The sequence below is a fragment of the Clinocottus analis genome, unplaced genomic scaffold (genome assembly GCF_023055335.1).
Source record: "Clinocottus analis isolate CAN_PGR_092001 unplaced genomic scaffold, fCliAna1.0.p SCAF_5, whole genome shotgun sequence".
NCBI classification, from domain to species: Eukaryota; Metazoa; Chordata; class Actinopteri; order Perciformes; family Cottidae; genus Clinocottus; species Clinocottus analis.
This window is the reverse complement of record NW_027176207.1, coordinates 8,996,070-9,015,344: the sequence shown is the minus strand read 5'-3', so window position 1 is coordinate 9,015,344 and position 19,275 is coordinate 8,996,070. Positions and strand designations below refer to the sequence as shown.

Here is a 19,275-nt window from a genome sequence, read left to right as displayed (position 1 = left end):
CCGCTGTGATTCAGCTCTTGTCTTGGTCAGATTGAGCTCTCTCCGTAACTCGCGTACGACATCTAGTGGACAGCACGGGAACTGTGTTTCTTCAATTTAAATATGATGTGTTGTTACTGGTCATCATGTAATACAAATGCGAGTAGGCTACTGTACTTTGTTTTAATTATGACATACTGTATACTGATAATGTATACTGATACTGCACGCATATACCAGTGTATATGTCCACTATATTTCAGAGGAACATAGTGATCACCCTTTTAACTACATTAAACCTGTATAGGTAATGCGTATAATGTAGCTGTATCTGTTCTAATTATCAATAAAGCTAGATGTAATCATAACAACAACAACAACAACAACAATAATAATAATAATAATAATAATAATAATAATAATAATAATAATAATAATAATAATAATAACTTTTACTAGTGTTAAACTCAGGACTTATTGTAGAGTGAATTGTATTGTAGAGTCTAAATAATGCTTCCTTTCCAGAGGCAAATGGAGAGACAGGTGGAAGAGAGGAGGGGATGCTGAGAGGCAGACCCGTTGAACTACAAATAATGTATCTGTGAAATGTTTGGTTCATGAATAAAATACATTAAGTGGCTCTTCTGGGGTGGGACACCTCGGCTTCTTAAAAAACGAGGCCACTCTCCAGCTCGCTGCCTGCTTTGTTGTCTGTTCTTAGCCCGTTGTCAGGAACGCAACAGTGGTTGCTAGGCTAAGGACCCCTGCTTGCGTGATGTCCACCGAATAGCCAGTTTTTCTTTTGTATTACACTTTTTAATAATGCTTTAAACAACCACTTGTTGTTGAAACATGATAAAAGAAATAATAGCAAATAAACAGCCACGAGTATAAATGTGCGGCAAGTTAAACTTAACTATGTCTTTTGCTACTTTTTGTGAAACGGCAGCGAGCTACTTGCTCTCGAGCGTTAAGCACTTTTGTTGTCACCATTTCCAAAAAGTAGCGTAGCGTTAACAGTGCAAAGTGAAGTTCACACTAGCATGTAAACTAGCCTGCTAGCTCGGACAACTTTCGCTCTGTAAAGGTAAAAGGTGTGTACAAGTACACACGTGTCCTTTGCTCGCACGTGAGGAATGAAACAGCCGCTTGTCTGCTGTCCGAACGGATAAGTTACCGACGCGGTGTGACGTGTTAACTCACCTCCTGCCGTCAACCGTCGACATGAACTCCTATCACGTTTTGGAGGTGGTGGGAGAGGGCTCCTTTGGTCGAGTTTACAAGGGAAGAAAGAGATTTACCGGCCAAGTAAGTCGCTTTCGTTTGAGTGCTTTGCTATCTGTGTGACTTCTGTGTGTAGCCGTTTCACCGCGTGCGCGTGCGTGTGTGTCCATTAGGTGGTGGCTCTGAAGTTCATGCCAAAGGTGGGTCGCTCTGAAAAAGAGCTGCGCAGTCTCAAAAGAGAGATAGAGATCATGAGGGGTCTTCAACATCCAAATATTGTTCAACTCTTTGACAGCTTTGAGACTGAAACGGAGGTATAGTTGCTACAAATGCATGAATATTGCTACCAATTGTATAATTTGATCCACCTAACTATGTATCTATTTACATGTGAGTTCATAATCCCATGACCACAATCCCTCTTTATGTGTGTAACAGGTAGTGGTTGTAACCGAGTATGCAGAGGGTCAGTTGTTCCAGATTCTTGAGGATGATGGGAATTTACCAGAGAGCCAGGTAATCATTGTCAGTGTGAGGCAGAAATCAAAAACATCACGTCTTAACATCAACATATGCTGCATTCTTCTCTTCTTCCAAGGTCCGTGAGATCGCCTGCCAGCTGGTCTCAGCTCTGTATTATTTACACTCCCATCGCATTCTCCATCGTGACATGAAACCACAAAATATCCTGTTGGGGAAAAATGGGGTGGTGAAACTTTGTGACTTTGGGTAGGTCATTTATTTATTTTCAAAGAAAAACTACCTGCATCATTAATTTCAACCAAGATAAGCTACATGTGATGCAATCTTACTGTAGGTTTGCTCGGTCCATGAGCGTCTCCACTTTGGTGCTGACTTCCATCAAGGGAACGCCACTGTACATGTCTCCTGAGCTGGTGGAGGAGAAGCCATATGATCACACTGCTGATCTCTGGTCTCTTGGCTGCATCCTTTATGAACTCCACACGGGGGCGCCTCCGTTCTACACTAACTCAATTTTCCACCTGGTGCAGCTTATCGTGAGAGACCCAGTCAAATGGCCAGACACTATAAGCGACACCTGCACGGTACAGTATAGCTGCAGTCTGGTCAGCATGCATCACGTTAAGATCAAAGCTCACATTCGCACCGTGCAAAGATGTGATTTCAAATATGACAAACGGATTGAACAGAGAAAATGTAAAACCTTATCGTTCAAATTGTTAGCCAGGTGGCCTTAGCAGTGCTTACGGGCAGGACCATAAGAAGGATTTTAGTATTACTAATGTTTTATTACCACTGCTACACCTGCAGAGTAGATAAATATCCTCCAGCTCTCTTCTTTTTTGGCATGAGAGTACTCAAATGTATAATTTCCTTGTTTCTTCAGTGGTGTGTCAGTCAGCCACTCAAACTTTCATGTTTCAGCCACAAATACTGACAAGTATTCTCAGTGTTTGTTACAAGTTTGTTAAAGTGTATACAAGTCATCGACGCTTATCTGATTGTTTTCCCTTCCAGAGTTTCCTGAAGGGTTTGTTGACCAAAGACCCTCACAAGCGGTTGTCATGGCCAGACCTCCTGCATCATCCCTTTGTTGCTGATGGTGTTTTAGGTGACGTCAAATATGCGTAAAGCTGGTCTGTTTTTAAGGTTATTCTGATGACTGATTTGAGCTCTTGTGTTGGAACAGTGTTGTCAGACACGGGCGTGTTCAGCCCTCTGACAGTCACACCCAGCCCAGACACGATGGCCCTGAAACTTCAACAAGTGGCATCAAAGACGGTACCGAATGCTGGAGGGAGCATATTGCTGCGGAAGGCCAGGCAACAGATGGACAACGGCAAAAGAGGGAAACCAATAGGTGGTGACAGTGCGAAAGTGAGCCACATATTGATTTTTCATTCTTAAACTAGTCACATGGACATTCATGAAGGAGCTTTACGTTGTTTTATGTACATTGACAGAAAGAGAAGGATGGAGTGGGAAATGAAAGGGCATCAGCATCCTCGAGAGCCAAGTCCTCTCCCAGTGATGTCTCTGTTACCTCAGGTCACTGGGTCATGACAGCTGCCAATCAAAGCCTCCATCCAAAGAGTAAAGTCAGCGTGAAAGCAAAACACAGGTGTTTATGGAAGTTCAGATAAAAGGTACAATAAACTACCAAAACAGATTGTGATATGTGTTCATGGTTGTGATCGTTTGCTGTGCAGGGGACAGATCAGCCGGGACTATGAACAGGAATTTCCCTCTGTAGAGGTTGGGCCGCGACTAGTGCAGAGAGGCAACGCAGACAGCCAGACAACTCTGCACAGGCCGGTCAGTGCCGCCTGTTTTTTCTTATGATACAAAGACATTCCCAATTTCGAACATTTTGTCTTGTTGCTGAATGTAGAGTTTATTCTCTTCCAGTTCCAAATCGGCCTTGGTTATTAATAAACAGTTTCTTAAAGGGGAACTTTGGAATGTTTCATCTTGGACCCTATTTTCGCATATATTGCATATAAACCACTTGATCTGACACGTATTAATGGCAAACACAAGTACTTTTAATGGAAGTGAATTGACGTTGCCAGATGTGATTACATTGCAGCTTGTGAGTGGTCAATACTGGACCAATTTTACAAATTGTAGTCCCAATTAGTCTGTTAGACACAAAAAGGGTAACATTCCTTGTTGAACCATGTCATAGTTATGTTTGAAAAGAAATGTCTTCATGGTATCAAACATGTCTTGTTCTTTCAGGATGATGACTGTGAAGACTATTGGGAGAAACTGGCCCAAGAATCCGATCTAAGCAGGCCGCAGAGTAAATTATTAAATTTCAGTGCAGTTATACCTCAACTTAAATCCAAGATCCTGGCATTTAAAGCTCAGGTACTTGGGTAAAATTTTCAATCAAGCATACACCATGTCTATCTCAGAACATTTTGACATTTAGTCTTTTTTCTGTGTTTGGTTAGCTAACAGGTGGCGTTATGAAAGAAACATGGCGGATTCACCTCCCGCTGAAGGTCTTACACAACCTGATTCTGACCTCTGACCTTGACAAGTCGCATCATATTGGTCGTGAACTTGGACTACCCGGTGTCCTCTTTGACCTTGTACATGATGCCGTCGGCAACTCAAATTTCGTCAAGGTCAGTGCTGAAGAATGGGACCATACTCAGCAATAAATTTGTCCTGGAACAGTATTCCTGACCTACTTCTATTTTTTCCCTCCTCAGCAACCGTGGAGCGTCCCGGCCTACGGAGAAATGATTGTTGTGCTTATGATCTACTGGGAGAAGCACTGTGACTGGGTGGAAGAAGAGCGCAGGTTAGATTTAGTTCTTTTCACTGAAGCTGATCTGGTTAATTATTTGAATGCTGATGATGTATGTATAGTGTAGTGTAAGAGAGTGACTATCGTCAACAGTTGTTTAACTATTGCAGCTCATCATCTGCTCTCTCACTGCAGTCTAGAAGAGTTCACCAAGCCTTTCATCACAATTCTCAGTCAACCAAACCTTCTTCCTTTGGCGGTAAGAACTCATTTAAGTTAGTCTGTGTTTTATAGAGTGACTGGCAGTTCATTTTGGTTTATATATAAATGTGTATATGTGTGTGTGTGTGTGTGTGTGTGTGTGTGTGTGTATATATATATATGTGTGTATATATGTGTGTGTGTGTATATATGTGTGTGTGTGTGTATATATGTGTGTGTGTGTATATATGTGTGTGTGTGTGTATATATGTGTGTGTGTGTATATATATATATATATATATATATATATATATATATATATATATATATATATATATACATGTATGTGTGTGTGTATATATATATATATATGTATATATATATGTGTGTGTGTATATATATACATATATATATATATATATATATATATATATATATATATATATATATATATATATATATATATATATATGTATGTATGTATGTATGTATGTATGTATGTATGTATGTATGTATGTATGTATGTATGTATGTATGTATGTATGTATGTATGTATGTATCTATGTATCTATGTATGTATGTAACATATGTCCCGTGATCCCCTTTTCAGCATCTGGCTGCGTCTTTTTTGTCACTGCTAACACAACACGATGTCCATGTCAAAGTGGACATGGACACTCTGACCTCTTTGCTGAAAGAAATGCTTCTGGACTCCTATGAGGTACTGAAACTGTGAGAAATAATTTGGCAATAATTCAACAATTTTTGTTGCAAGTTAAAAGTGATCCACTAGCGTGTCATGTGCCTTGCCAGCCCCAACTTTCTCTTCCTGCTGGCTTTGGATTCTGTGACGGCCTCCTGTCTTTAGTCCTGCACACACTCTCTGAGGTCAGAAAAACAACTGCAAATGTGTTGAGCACTATTTGACTGGACCAGAGATAAACCTGCAATGTCTTCCTCTGAGCTTTGCCTGACTTGTCTTACAACAGCGTGAAAATAGCTCTGGATCTTCATGCTTGGACCCAGTAGTGTTTCTGGATCTATGGAAAAAAATAGGCAGTTCACTTACAAGGACAACACCAAACACGGACTTCTGTTCAGCAAATGGTAAATATAAGTTTCTCATGAGGCTCACATTATTTAAGAACACTAATAGCATCCTTACTCATTTTTTAAATGTTCTTTTGACATCAGGGCTTCATTCCTTTCTGTCTACTGCGCTGTTTGTCTTCACCAAGGATCCATACTCCTGCATTGCTCTGTTTTCTGAGCGTGAATCAAAATGTGTGTCCACTCTCGGCCAGCTGCTGGGCACCGACAGGTTGGCGTTCAGATTTCTTAACTTACCATTTTGTTCGTAGCGCCAATGTTAGAGCAGCACAGTGACTTTGTCTGCCGCTAACAATATCATATTATATACCCTCCAGTCTTCGTTTGTCTGCTGAAGGCGATCCCGAGACACATGAGGTGGATATAACCAACAGCCTGTCGGTGTTGAGTTGCCACTTGTTGTGCTTTCCGTTTGCTCTGGACCTGCCTTCTGACGCCTTGTCCACGGTTTTACAGATGTACGACAGTTGTGGAATAGTTGCAGGCCTCCTGCAGGTGAGGGTCTTCACATGCTCCAGTAAAGACCTTGCTGACAAACACAATTATCTGACGCAACACAGGATAACTCTTGCAATAGGCTCACATCAGCCACACACTACTGTACATCTTAATGTCTCTGTTCTTTTGTGAGAGCATTGCGCTGTTTGTTGCCGGCTGTTTGATCTGTGACGAGTTGTCTTGGTGATTTTGTTTTTCATGCTTTGACAGGTGATTCAAACTCTTACTCCTCCGTTGTTAGAGCTGCCTCTCTCCCTGCTGAGCCGTTTGCTCCTGTGTGACCCCGAACGCTCGGTTTCCCACCTCGGAAAAGCTGCTTGTGGTTTTTTTGCGCCGCCGAGGGACGGCCAGCTCGCTGCCTCCAAACACCAGGCGCTGCTGTGTAGAACGGCGAGCTCCCTGCTCTCTGACTTGCTGCAGCTAGATGTGCTGTGGGATTCTGCCGTGGAGCTCCTTACTCTGTTGTCCCAAGTAGCCCGCTGTTCCCCTCGGCCCGCCCACCTTCGGCTTTACCTGGAAGCCCCAGCGCTGCACCAAGCGCTGACTCACTCTTATGACCAGATCAGGGCTGCCACGTGCAGACTTCTTGGACATTTGGATCCATTCAGGCACCATACGCTTGACACCTTGCAACCTGACACTTTCAAAAGCTTGATAAACTGCCTTCATGACTCCTGCACGCCTGTCCGCCGTATGGCTTGCAGGGCAGTTGGTAACTGGTTGGGATATATTGCAGCAGGGGCAAGGTTCAACGTGGGACGCTCCACTGCAAAGGGAATTGATGCTACAGGGTGGGGCAAAGGGAAGGCCCACAATGAGGCAACAGGAGATTTGGCTCCTATTCTAGAACAGGGATTGGACGATGAGGAGGGGCGGAGATGGACAGAGGAAGCCAGGAGGACGGCGGCCATCCTGACGTCTCTGATCGCCGACCCCGATGCACTCACACGCCGTCACTGTTGTGCAGCCCTGGGAAACCTGGTACATGTTGATGGAGCTGTATCCCTGTTAGTGGCGGAAGACACGTCCAGCTCGCTTCTGAAAGCTGCATGCATGGATTCCCATAATGCAGTGAGACAAGCTGCCATAGCAACCCTGTGCCTGTACAGCGAGCAGGACGCAATACGCCAGGTAACACAATGAACGGCTTGCAGGGCCGATGTTGAAACTACGATCTGTCTTTTTCAGTTTTCAGACTTTGGATAGAAATATATCATTATTTATTAATTATATAATTTATATTTTCTTAATAATGGTGGAAAACAATTAACAAGTGTCTTCAAGTATCATTACCATTAGCCATTCCATTCCTTCTTTTATATAAACGTATTTTCTGATAATAGTTAAGTGCATAATTGTGAATGGGCTAGACAGATATTTAGCCTCAATCAGTCACCTCTGTGCAAGTGCCGGCACTTTAAAGATGTAAATACATATGTTTAATTTAGTTACTTTGTTTTGCATTCATTTGAAGGTCCTGAGATCCCTTGATGCAAGTAAGAAACTTCTTCAGGCTTCACAACATGCACCTCCACAATGTGACTATCAGCAGCTCATCGGACAGCTGTAAGTGAGTCCAGCTATAGGGATGATAGCAGATTGAAATGTCATGTGTAAATCTTTCTTCTCCTTCCTTACATTAGAAAAGTCCGTCCTCCTGTCTCTGGAGCAATTTGGTAGAAGACAGTAATGAAATCTCATTTATATTTTTTATGAAGTGTGTATTTTTTTATTTAAAGACTTTAACTCAATGAATGAAAACATACTGGTGGATATAAAAAGTAACTTTTTTTTTCATGGAGCTCTTTGTACAGCAGGCATTTTGGCTGTGTTGAAATAAAACAAAGTGTGTTGTTACTGTTGCCGGATGTTTCATTTAATGGCGCCAGCTGTTCACATTTCATCAGAAAAAAAATCGATGCAAATGTAATCGAAATCCCACAGAGATGACGGCCTTTTTACTTAGAGAAGAGATTATTTTACCTTGTACTACTCAGTAATAAACAGTTGGCGCGCTACGAGTACAAACTTCTGCATTTAAATAGTTTCTCTGCTGTCGCAGTCGCTTAGGTTGTAGTTTTTGCACATTCAGAACCGTCATTTAGAGGATGTCATATCCAGATGTTAAGGCCTTGTGAAGCAAAATTAGGATTTTGTCCGGTATAAATAATATCGACTTTATTTATTATTATTTTTGAACTGCCGTGCAACTGCGAACGGCGTTTTAACTAAATCGGGCTGGACGTTAAATGAATTATTCCCTCTTTTTTTGAAATTGTAAAATTTTCAGCAGAACACCGACTACCAATAAGAGCGTAATAATGACATTTATAACTTAATAGAAATCGTTCTGAAGCTGTTTCTCTCAGTAAGATGGCCGGATGGGCCGCAGGGTCTGAGCAGACAGCAGCGCGTGCGGTCATCAGGCCCGCAGGTTGTGTGCTTAAAAAAAAAAAAAAAAAGTATAACATTCAAGAAGGAACGACTTTTTTTAAGATGAATTAGTCATTAACTTTTAATTTCTGTTTAGTTCAGTCGGTGCAGGTAAAAAAAACATGTCGAGTCAATAATCAAACTGAGAGAAAAGCGCTGAAAGAACAACGGAATGAGTTCATGATTCACTTTATTATTTTTTAAGAAAAAAAACTTGGCGCCACACAAATGACATATTGATATATGATTAAATGAACATGGAATTACAAAGCGTTATTTTGTGCTGTCACATATTTTTGGTTCGGAGTTGATAGTGCACCGCAGGGTCGAACAATGGGACATTGATTTATTGCCAAAAGCTGAATAAACACATTAAATAAGTCAGCGTTCATATCCAAGATTGTCATAAAATAAATATGCATTGGGAAAAAAATCTATTCTCGGTATAGGCATGTTTAACATCCTTTAACACGTTTTCCTTAGCACTAAATCCGATTGGAAAATAAATGAGACAGAATCCTCTTACACCACTATCACTGCAAAAGCATGAACAAATAACCTAATGAGATTTTTTTTTTAGTCATTTTCTACAAAGAAAAGGCTAACACACTTCACTCCCTGAATATACAAAAGTTTATACAAATTAGTGCAGATCAGCCAGAGGCCTATAAAACGTTCTGCCTCAACAAGCGTTTTAGAGGGAAAATCCCCCTCATTTCAGAAATTCTACATTTTCTACTCCGTTTATGGAAAAACATGCAGAGGAAGGCTGCTAAAACTCCACCAGTTACAATATTTGTACATATGGAAAACCTTTTCTTTTTTTTTTACATCAGGAAAAACCTTCAAATATAGCAGTGAAATCTTTACCATGTAAATGAAGCACAAACGTTTCCATTGGTTTTCGGACAGGAGAACAGATTGTATATCCTGAGCTGCAAAAGATTGTTTAATGTGCTAAATTTAATTTAAGTGTCTTACGTCAAAACTGTTTGAATAATTATCTAATTTTCTTTTTGACACAGAATCAATCATTTCAACACAGCTGGATGAAATAGGAGATTTGGGGATTAAAAGAAAAAAAACACAAATTTAACAAAGTAATTTTTCTAACAAAGATGGGTAAAATGTAAATGTTTGACCTTCAGTAAAAGTATAAAGGAACAACATACACAACCCATCCACATCCTTTTAACGACTGAATATGTTGGGCTGCATTAAACCTGAAGTCAATCAAAGGCATTGTCCCAAAAAATGTAACAATATTAAACTGATAAAAAAAAAATGTAGCTATACGGTTGATGATGAAAGGTTTCTCGCTCTTCGGTACATCGTCCTTTCTTTCGTTAAAGTCAATACATCTTCAAGCGCAATCCTAATATTCTAAAATATTCATAGCAATCGAAATACAATTTTCTGTTCGAGAGGCGAGAAATTATTCTAGACAAGTATTTGGTGTGAAGGATGTGTTCAAAATAAAATGACGCTCTGTCGTGTGTAGACACCAACAACATATCTGATGACTTCAACTCATGTAAATGGTGATACAGTGATTGTAAATCAAATTAGAAAAAAAAAAACATTAAGTTCTATTGCTGACATCAATTCCAATGTAAGGCTGTTACTAATATTAAACCTGCAGAATGAATAACATTACTTCTTCAGAAATAACTGTATTTCAATTAGTAGATCCAGGCAGTGTGAGATCTATTAAAATGATTGTCATTTAAAGCATTGCAATGCCACAGTGCAGGCTCAAGTGATTAGAGTGCAAAAGCAATGGAAGCATTGGAAAGTGTTGATTTAAAATGTAAAAAATAATTCACATTAGCAAAGCATGCATTTATCCCACCCGTCATATAAAAAAAAAAAAGAAAAATTTAAACATTCAGTTCTGGACAATCTTACAGACACAAAGAGCGCCACACTCTCCCTGCTGCGCTCTCTTTAAATGTACTTGCAGGAGTTGGTGCTACGCTGTCGTGTCCTGCTTGAGCCTTTGGCTGCGGGCCTTGTAAACTTCAATCAGCAGGTCTTTGACATACTGGATTTCACGTTCTACCGACTCTGCCTTGTCCCGGAGCTCCCGGTTCTTCCCTTCAAGGCCATGCAACTGCTCCTCCAAAGTATCTAGCTCCGCCCTTTTTCTCTGGCGGTACCTGCATTCAGGAAAACGAATATTAAAATGCAGAGTTTTACCTTTATGAAATCATGTTGACGGTTATGTCTTTAAAATCGAGCAGAAACTAAAGGTTACCTGTGAGCGGCAGTTTTGTTCTGATCTCTCTTCTTCTGTTTGCGCTTCCCGCCTTCAGCTGGGATGAGGTCCTCTTCGTAGTTCAGATCACAGTGGTCGTCCTTCAGCCTGCATGCTTGTCTGTGTCCTGAAGGCTCCAAGTTCAGACTCTCCCTCGCCATAGAAAGACACTCTGGGCCCTGATCCTCCAGGAAATTACAGTGCAAATCATGTTGCCCTATCTGTAGACTCTCGGATTTCACCTGTTCGTTGATGTTGCTCAAGAAGCTATGATAGGCCTCAGACTGTGATGTTGCCGGAAGATAACAACCGTCGCCGCTCTCCGTTTTCCACGAAACGGAGGCTTTCGTCATCTCCACACTTGTTTTGATACCATTCAGCACCTCGTTGCTACCCGTGCCTCCGCCGACCTCCCTCATGCTATACATCAGCAGATCCTCTTTCTTGTGTGGGACATTAAGTGATCCGCCAAAGCCAAATCCACCACCCATAACCTTCGCACCACCTATGACATCTTGACTGAAACAGCAATTTTGGTCGTCTTTCGGTAGAACGGCACATCTTCTGACCTCGACTGCACTACCCAGACAGTAGCTTTTCCCTACCAGCGGCTCGTCCTCGACACAGTCGTAGTTACCTGGAAGGGTCACCGCTACGTTACCTGAGTTGCTTCCTTTGGAACTCAACAAACTGTTATCGTAGCCTTCACTGAACCTCACACCGTCAGGGACTCTCTTCCTAACGCACCCACTGGGGCGACTGCAGCTGTACGGGGCGTGTCTTGGAATTTTGGATCGCCCAATGGGCCCGCCACAGATACTCAGCAGGTCCAGTTCTCCGGTTGCCAGGGTAACAAGGAGTGGGCTGGATTCTGATTGGTTGGATGTAGAGTATGATGCGTATGGCAGCTGACTGAACGGCTGGGGACCCGCCGGCAGTGGACCCCTGTCGCATTTTCCGAGCCTCGGCCCTTTCTCTGGCAGTGGCTCAGACAGGAAGTAGTCCTCTAGTTGGGCAAGTTCCTCTTGCAGCAGAGAGGTCATGACCTCCAAATCGGAGGGCACCTGGATATCATTCTGAAGGGGTGAAGAGGGAAGGGAGGCATTGGTGGAGGAGGGAGGGGAAGGAGGGTTTGGGAGGTACGAGGAGAAATCCACTTCTTCCGTCATCCAGTCAGTGAGACCATCACCTATTGAGGAGACGGAAAAAATTAAAATCGGGACCAGCTGTTTGGTTGAGGAAAGCATTGCAGCTAAATAGCAAATCATAAAAATGTTCAAAAAAATCCAGTCATCCAACATTGCACAAAGTGGTTTTCTAAAAGCAAAATCTGATCGACAATAGCAAAAGCAAAAGCACGATTTTTTAAAACTATAGTTGTAGCGTATCAACATATTAGGCGTAGCTAGTTTTTTTACTTACTGTTCAGGAAGGACGAATGTGCTGCAGTGCCGAGCCCACCTGAAATGGGGAAAAATATAAAAAAGCGTAGTCGCTGCAACTCACCAATTAAGTGCTGACTCTCCTCTGACACCTCCCCCCTGCACCTCTGTGATTGGCTGTGGTTAGCCTGTGGGTGAGAGAGAGCGAGGGGGTCTGCCGGGCAGACATGAAGAGTCTTCCAAACAGGAGCTGATGTTGCCATCATATTGTCTGTTGGCGCTTTGATTCAGTTCAAGTCCAAGCATATGCTGAGAGCAAGCAGGGTCTGACAGATGGGCCACAGAGAGCAGGGCTGGGCGAGCATATTGAAACCTGGAGGATAAACACAAACATGGATCAGAAACATGCTGCTGAAACACATGCAACTTATTCAGTCAACCAGGAATCAGGAATATCACTCTTGTTGCCCTCAGCAAATTTCTCAACAGGAGTCTGTTGATGGAGAGGATACAATAAAGAAATCACCTGCTGGTCATTATGTAATTTTTTTTTAAGCTACAAGGAAAATAACTTTCCAAAACACAAACATACGGCAAATATCAACTATTTAAAAAAAAAATGTTTTTTAAAAACTCAGAGTTGACAAAGTCAGTGATACACACATGAGATCTGTGTCCTCTGAGCTTTGAACTCACTCAAAGCAAAATGCACTTGACGTCCTCAAAACACGTGGGACTCAGTAGCGCTGTCAACGGCCCACTGTTGTCAAGGAGGCAGCACAGGATGAGAGTAACTCTCCAAAGTGAGGGACACCCTGACCATTTAATCGGATTGATGCAGATCAGCTGCTTCTAATTGCATGTTCTTTTTAAATTAATCACTTTTGTTAGACGATTTAAGCAGTTTAGCGGGTTAGGTGGCAATGTGGTGGCTTAATGGAAACCTGGCAAGGCATGCAACTGAAAGTGATGCTTTCCTATGCTCTCCTGTGTATGAGGACGTCTAAGCTGGATGCTGTACATGTATATTACAACTGTGCGCAAAGCAACCCAAAACGAACTAAACGCCACGAAAGAAACATCAAATATTTCGGAAAATAGTCTATAAGAAGATATTAAAATAGAAAAAACTGCTTAAAGCAGAGAAATCAGCCAACGGAAACTATACGTGTGACACACGAGCAGACACAACAAACACAACCACGCGGAAACGAGCTGGACCAAGTGTGTGCACAGCGAGGAGAGAGAGCTTGACTTACTCCATTCTTGCAGAGAAAAAGGTAGAGCACTGAGGCAAAGCACGGTTTCTTATCGGGTCCGACAACTTCACGAGTTTAGAGAGCCATATTTGAGCTCGGAATATCCGGGACGAGTTGTTGCTTTGTTGTGGTCGACCTGTAAACTGAGGGGCTGCTTAATTGTGAGGATGCATGAGTCCATTCACACCTAGCAACCGACTGCGTCACCGGGGCACGCCGTGCAGCTGAGTGTGGATCCCTCCGCCCCCTCCGCCGCCCTCCTCCCCTCCGCCCCCTCCGCGTCTCACAGAGGAAGGACGTCCCACTGCTTACTGCTCGGCTCTGCGATACAAAGTACACTACTCGGTGAAGTACTCGTTCCTTCACGCTTGCTTCAAAAGTAGCGCCTTAAAATATAGTATGAGCAGTTGTACTTTCTTACAACAGGCTTGCGGTTGTGGTAAAGCCAGACAATGAAAAGGCGGCTTTATAAAGTAAACCCAACCGAGAAGAAGATAAAAAGTAAACAGAATGGTAGCAAATTAACACCACGTGGACCACATGGAACACCCAGCGGCTACAAAGTATCAATGTAGTCCGTGTACAAACACTAAATGAGGTTAAGTAGTTCCTATCTGGTTCAGACTAGTGTTAAAGTGTTGACATGAAATCCTGGTAGCAATCCTGGAAGTACTCACATTATGTAACGCGTTACAACTTGTCATTGTTTTTTATTTTACTATAACCCGTTGTTTGTCTATAGGCAGTAAGTTAGAAGGGACGTACTATAAGTGATTCAAACCCAGCTGATAGGCTTGATGTACGTGGACCCGGGTCTCAGATACACGCCACTAGTACAGTTAACAGTCTGTACTTTACTATGCGGCATGGTCTTGTTTTGATAAGGGACTATTTGATTCACAGCGTACTTTGTTGTTCAGAAGTCTGTTGCATCGCCGTTGCATCAGTGGTCCACGTTCAGAGCGATTGGCTGCGCGTGCACAGACTGCCGCTCTGCCATTGGTTGAATTTGGCTAAATGTGAAATGTGATTGGTCGGTGGTAGGCAAGGCGAAGCGTCACCGTGTTGTTATCTTTTTTTTCTGCAGTGCAGACTGTGCACATGTTTCGGGTAAACAAACCGGGCGTGGATATCGGTGCTGCAGATTTTAAAGCTGAGAAAAGCTTTTTGTGTCACAGTCTTACACAAGCAGCTTGTGGTAATCAAGTCAGACTGATTATGCAGCTGAGCAAACTAATTGAGAGTTTAAGGCACCCAATACCAGACTTAAAGATGCTCTATAATAGGAAGTCATGTTGTCATCACAGGCATGGAGTCTCTTTGTGTTATTATCGAACAGTTACTCTATTGTGTTTGTCAAATCACGACTTAATTATCTTTCTTCTTTTTTGTTAATTTAATGAATAGCTGTCAGCGTATATCAACTACACAGGAGATTGTTTGATGAAACAACACTGGTTTAATGAATAGTGGAAGATGTCTTATTCACGTATTGAAGGGTAGATTAATTATCGTTCTGCAGAACAGAATGAGTGTTATCATAATGTACTTTGAGGATCCATATTTCCGAGGCTAATTTGTGAGAAGAAGCTGACGGAACCAATTTAATTTACTTGTGATGACTGTCGATTACTATGTGAGAAATAAAGCTTTGTTTTTCTCATCTCAGCAAATCCTGAAGCTGAGTGAATATGCTGCGCTCCTGTTGCTATAGTAATAGCGGACACTGCCCCCTATTTTAGACTTGTTTTTTGGTAGCTGTTGCCATGGGATTTGCATCTCTCTCTCTCTCTCTCTCTCTCTCTCTCTCTCTCTCTCTCTCTCTCTCTCTCTCTCTCTCTCTCCCCCTCCATACCTGCTGTTTTCCTTCCACCTCACCTCTGTTTCTGCACCCCTCCTTGTCCCACTGTTCCGCCATCTCATTTGCTGAGTTGCATCTCTATGCCATTAGGATTTTGTCAGAAACCAATAAGCAAATTTCCAGTTGTGCTGAATTTGCATATTGATGGGACACCGGCGTCTGGCCTCAGATATATTTGTCCACTGAGCAGCACGTCTGTGTTTAGAGTGAACGTTGGGAAACATCTAACATCTAAATTGATTGTACAGCGTCGCATCGACACAAAGGAAAACGTGTCCTTTGAAGAGAGTAACAGGGACTCTGCATCTGTCGATTAAATTGAATTTGAGTACGTCTCTGATACACTGGTCCATCTGTGTTAATCTGAGTCATTTAAATGGACAGCCCTGTTACATAGGAGCTATTCAGCAAAATGGTATATATCATAGGAGTGGAGCTTGGGAGATTCGTAGAAGAGCAACCTGATGCAATCTCGATAAGTGTGGTTGTAATGGAGACCAGATTGAGATAGCAGGAGCCGGTGAAGTCGGAGGGTCTCTCAGGAAATCGCTGACTGCTCTCTCTGTCTGTATTAATTGGTCCACCGAGGACCTTCTGTTTGTTCATCATGGGAGAAAAATACAAAGGCCAGCTCACGACAGCGCTGTTGCATTTACCTGTTCTACCGTTGTCATTGTTCAGGAAATTACGTAAAATGTGTGAAATATGCAGTAAAATGACATTTTCGCTCGTGCTTTTGATAATCCAATGTGCCCAGAGTCTCGGAGCAAAATCTGGATTGTTAAACTTATCCATGTTAAACAACACGAATTAACCTAACAATAAGCGAGTCAAGGGAAAGCTGTTACACTTTGGATCAAACTGGACTTCAGATATATTTCATATAAATTAACATTTTCTACAGCGATACAAAGGTGTCCAATCAACCGATGCCCAAATTCATTGTCTGGATATTGTGTATGAGGCGAGAAGTCAAAAAAAAAAGTTGATTCCGCATGCCAAGTGCACGTATGGCACGTTAGTAAGGGTTACACCATCATTTCATCATCATCTCTCTCAGAATTTATTGTCCTCAACTTTTGCCCCTCTTTGAACATACGATGAAAACATGGAATTCAGTTACGACTTGTGAATGGGAGCCTCTCAGGTGGGGATTTGTGGATGTTTTGGTGTGTGTTCAGCCTACAAATCACTCCTATTTGTTTGGCACGAGAACAGTTAATCAAGTCTCAAAAAGGTGACAAGCGTGACATAATTTCCATTCATGTACGGTATCTGGACTGACTTGATTTGCATTCAGCTTTGACAGATGCGAACGAGGGTTATGTTTATTTACCATTCCTCAAGGACTTGATGGTAAATTAGAGGTGTTTGATACAGCGTCTGTTTTGTCCCCCTCTGGGATGTTACAGCTTTTAGGAGGACACTCCTAACTAGCTGTAACTCCTAGAAGCGCACAAGCTCTGCCCATACTGACATGGCATGAAATAAAATCCTGTAGAAGTTGACTTCAACGTCAGCAGGTCGATAGATTGCGGCCGGTAATGTAAATTGTGTATAAAAAGTTGTGGAATAACCAAGATAAGCTGATTTTTTTTAAACTTAAACTTGGTGTTCGTGCGTCACTTGTGCTCTTCAACATTTCAGCTCTTTAAAGCAAACAAGTCCCAAATGGATCCTCAGTGTCATTCGCAGCACTCAGGCTGTCAAGCTGCCCTGCAAGAGCCGTTTCAACCCCCGAGGCTCAGCGTCTCTCGCCTTTGAGCTTTACACAGCCGATATTCATCCGGGCCATATGCTTCTCGCTCATAACACAACTTATGATGTTCACTCCTTAGTCACTTAACTTTATTTTACAGTGAACTGTAAATATGTTAGTCCATAAAAAAAATGGCTATACTGTATAAAGTCATTTTCATTCCTCATTGTTCATCACTTCATTTTGAAATGATATTGTCGTCATGTGGGTGATGCTTTTACATGAATTAAACTCTGAATCTTATTTTTACATTTACAAACTTACTGAGGATATCAGTCAAGAACATGCTCTGTCCCCCAAAATGATGATGTTACAGACAGGAACATTGAAAACAGAGCTAACTCTAACAATAACTAATCCAACGTTGCTTTCTTTCATGATATTTCTTTGTATTTTTCTGTTTTGGAAGCCTATTAATTATCTTAAAGTGGGTTGGATAGAAGTAATATTCACAAAGCAATGATATTGGAAAGTACTTAACTTTCATTGCTGCTCGTGAATGACATAAACAAAAGAATAATATCCCACTCTGTGGTGCAGTTGTGATATTCACGATCTATGTTTTTGTTGGCCTCATTAGGTCAGCGCTGGTGCTTCTGCTTATTCTACCCTCTGGATATTTTTCAGATATCATTGTTGTGCTCGCCATGAAATCCGAAAACATGTTTCTTTTATTGTAGTATAATGATTTGTACATCGCGTACCCTATTTGGAATTCATGACTGTCATTTTACATTTCCCTCAAAGAGAGTGAAGATGATTTGTTCAAAGCGGTAAACATTAAGAGTGGAACTTTCACGCATATATCAGATGCGTTTAGTAAAAGCTTCTTTCATCTGCTTTGTGTGTGTGTGTGTGTGTGTGTGTGTGTGTGTGTGTGTGTGTGTGTGTCTCATGTTCAGGGATGGGCAGGAGATGTTTCTCTTTAATCTCTTAAATTAGTCTGAACTCACATGTGGATATGAAAACTTCTAAATAACAAGTGTCTCCTCTAAGATGTTGTGATGGATGTGTAGGTCTTTGACAGGTGGTGCTATAAACTCACCCTCTTAGCCGAGAGACGTCTCCGTTTCATCAGAATTTTTGAGGCAGTTTTCAGACTAGGTTTAATATCTTCCATTAACATTGACAAAATCTTGTGAGACCCGTTCTAATTCACAGCCTGACTCTCTTATTTGTGCGGCTAGTCTGCGCGTGTGAAAGTGAGGGGAGATCACCCATGGCTCATTAATATTTCACCGACAATAAGGCTGGGTGTCACTCACGCTCATCACCACGGTAATGAGCTCACACTGCCCTCTTAAAGATCTGTTTATTATTCAGCCGGGCGCGCCAGAGACTCAAAGACACTGAATGGCACGATGTGCGAATAATCTCTCCCAAGGTCAGAGGAGCGCAATTGGTGTGAACGCTGTCAATGAAGCTGAGGATGGATGCAATCCTCTAGTTTCTGAGTTGTTGGAAAAATCTACCTGTGAACTGTTCACTTTAATAAATATCACTAAACGTTACATGATTTTCACTTGGAACCGGTGAACTTTAATGTGTTGAATCTAATTGGTACCTGTCAGGGGGCAAGGTGTGTTTCTGTGATTGCCGGCGTGTCTGTTAAATATTCCAGCGGTTCCCCGAAATACATGAATCACACAGCCGCAGTCTTATATTATCATCTATATGCACATCTCTGTAACTGATTTGGACTGAGAGCACCACAAGATATACACACCGCGTGGATCTATTTTCACACAGGAACTTAGGCTTGACTTTTTTCTTCTCCATGAGATTTTCTTTTTTTTCCCTTCTTTTTTTTGTACATGATTTCAAATTTCTCGATGTTGAATCATGCATGTTAAGTTGCATGTAATTTCACTTCTTGTTTTTTTTTATTTATACGTGGCCGACCGAGTGTAGGGGGCATGCCTAACGATTAATTGCACTGTGCCAGAAATACATGCGTTATATTCATCATCTGTGGAGTTAACGAGCCACTTAACTAATTAAACCACCTGACTGCTGGTGTGTAAATAGAGAAGCTGCAGTGTTTTAAATGGAACACCTATTGTGCGCT

General features: G+C 41.9%; 2 protein-coding genes across 4 annotated transcripts; one reads left to right on the top strand and one right to left on the bottom strand.

Annotated features, from left to right (window-relative positions):
* The first annotated feature begins 839 nt into the window (after positions 1-839).
* On the top strand, positions 840-8,111 carry stk36 (serine/threonine kinase 36 (fused homolog, Drosophila)). 3 transcript variants are annotated; one of them, XM_068600139.1, is made up of 21 exons: positions 840-1,287; positions 1,377-1,517; positions 1,642-1,719; positions 1,802-1,932; positions 2,021-2,270; positions 2,704-2,797; positions 2,876-3,063; positions 3,150-3,307; positions 3,396-3,501; positions 3,928-4,059; positions 4,146-4,322; positions 4,410-4,501; positions 4,643-4,706; positions 5,259-5,369; positions 5,462-5,536; positions 5,638-5,755; positions 5,843-5,969; positions 6,076-6,115; positions 6,215-6,253; positions 6,467-7,387; positions 7,731-8,111. In XM_068600139.1, exons 1-21 carry the CDS (start codon positions 1,204-1,206, stop codon positions 7,824-7,826), a joined length of 3,222 nt encoding a protein of 1,073 aa, XP_068456240.1. In that variant the 5' UTR covers positions 840-1,203; the 3' UTR covers positions 7,827-8,111. The 3 variants fall into 3 exon arrangements, with proteins under 3 accessions (XP_068456240.1, XP_068456239.1, XP_068456238.1); XM_068600138.1 differs by having other exon boundaries at positions 841-1,287; positions 2,876-3,046; positions 3,154-3,307; positions 6,076-6,253; XM_068600137.1 differs by having other exon boundaries at positions 842-1,287; positions 6,076-6,253.
* Positions 8,112-8,871: 760 nt separating this feature from the next.
* Positions 8,872-13,767, bottom strand: atf5a (activating transcription factor 5a). The gene is made up of 4 exons (XM_068600141.1): positions 13,588-13,767; positions 12,453-12,701; positions 10,947-12,135; positions 8,872-10,848 (listed from the first exon to the last, which is right to left on the bottom strand). Exons 2-4 carry the CDS (start codon positions 12,592-12,594, stop codon positions 10,662-10,664), a joined length of 1,518 nt encoding a protein of 505 aa, XP_068456242.1. The 5' UTR covers positions 12,595-12,701; positions 13,588-13,767; the 3' UTR covers positions 8,872-10,661.
* Positions 13,768-19,275: the final 5,508 nt, after the last annotated feature.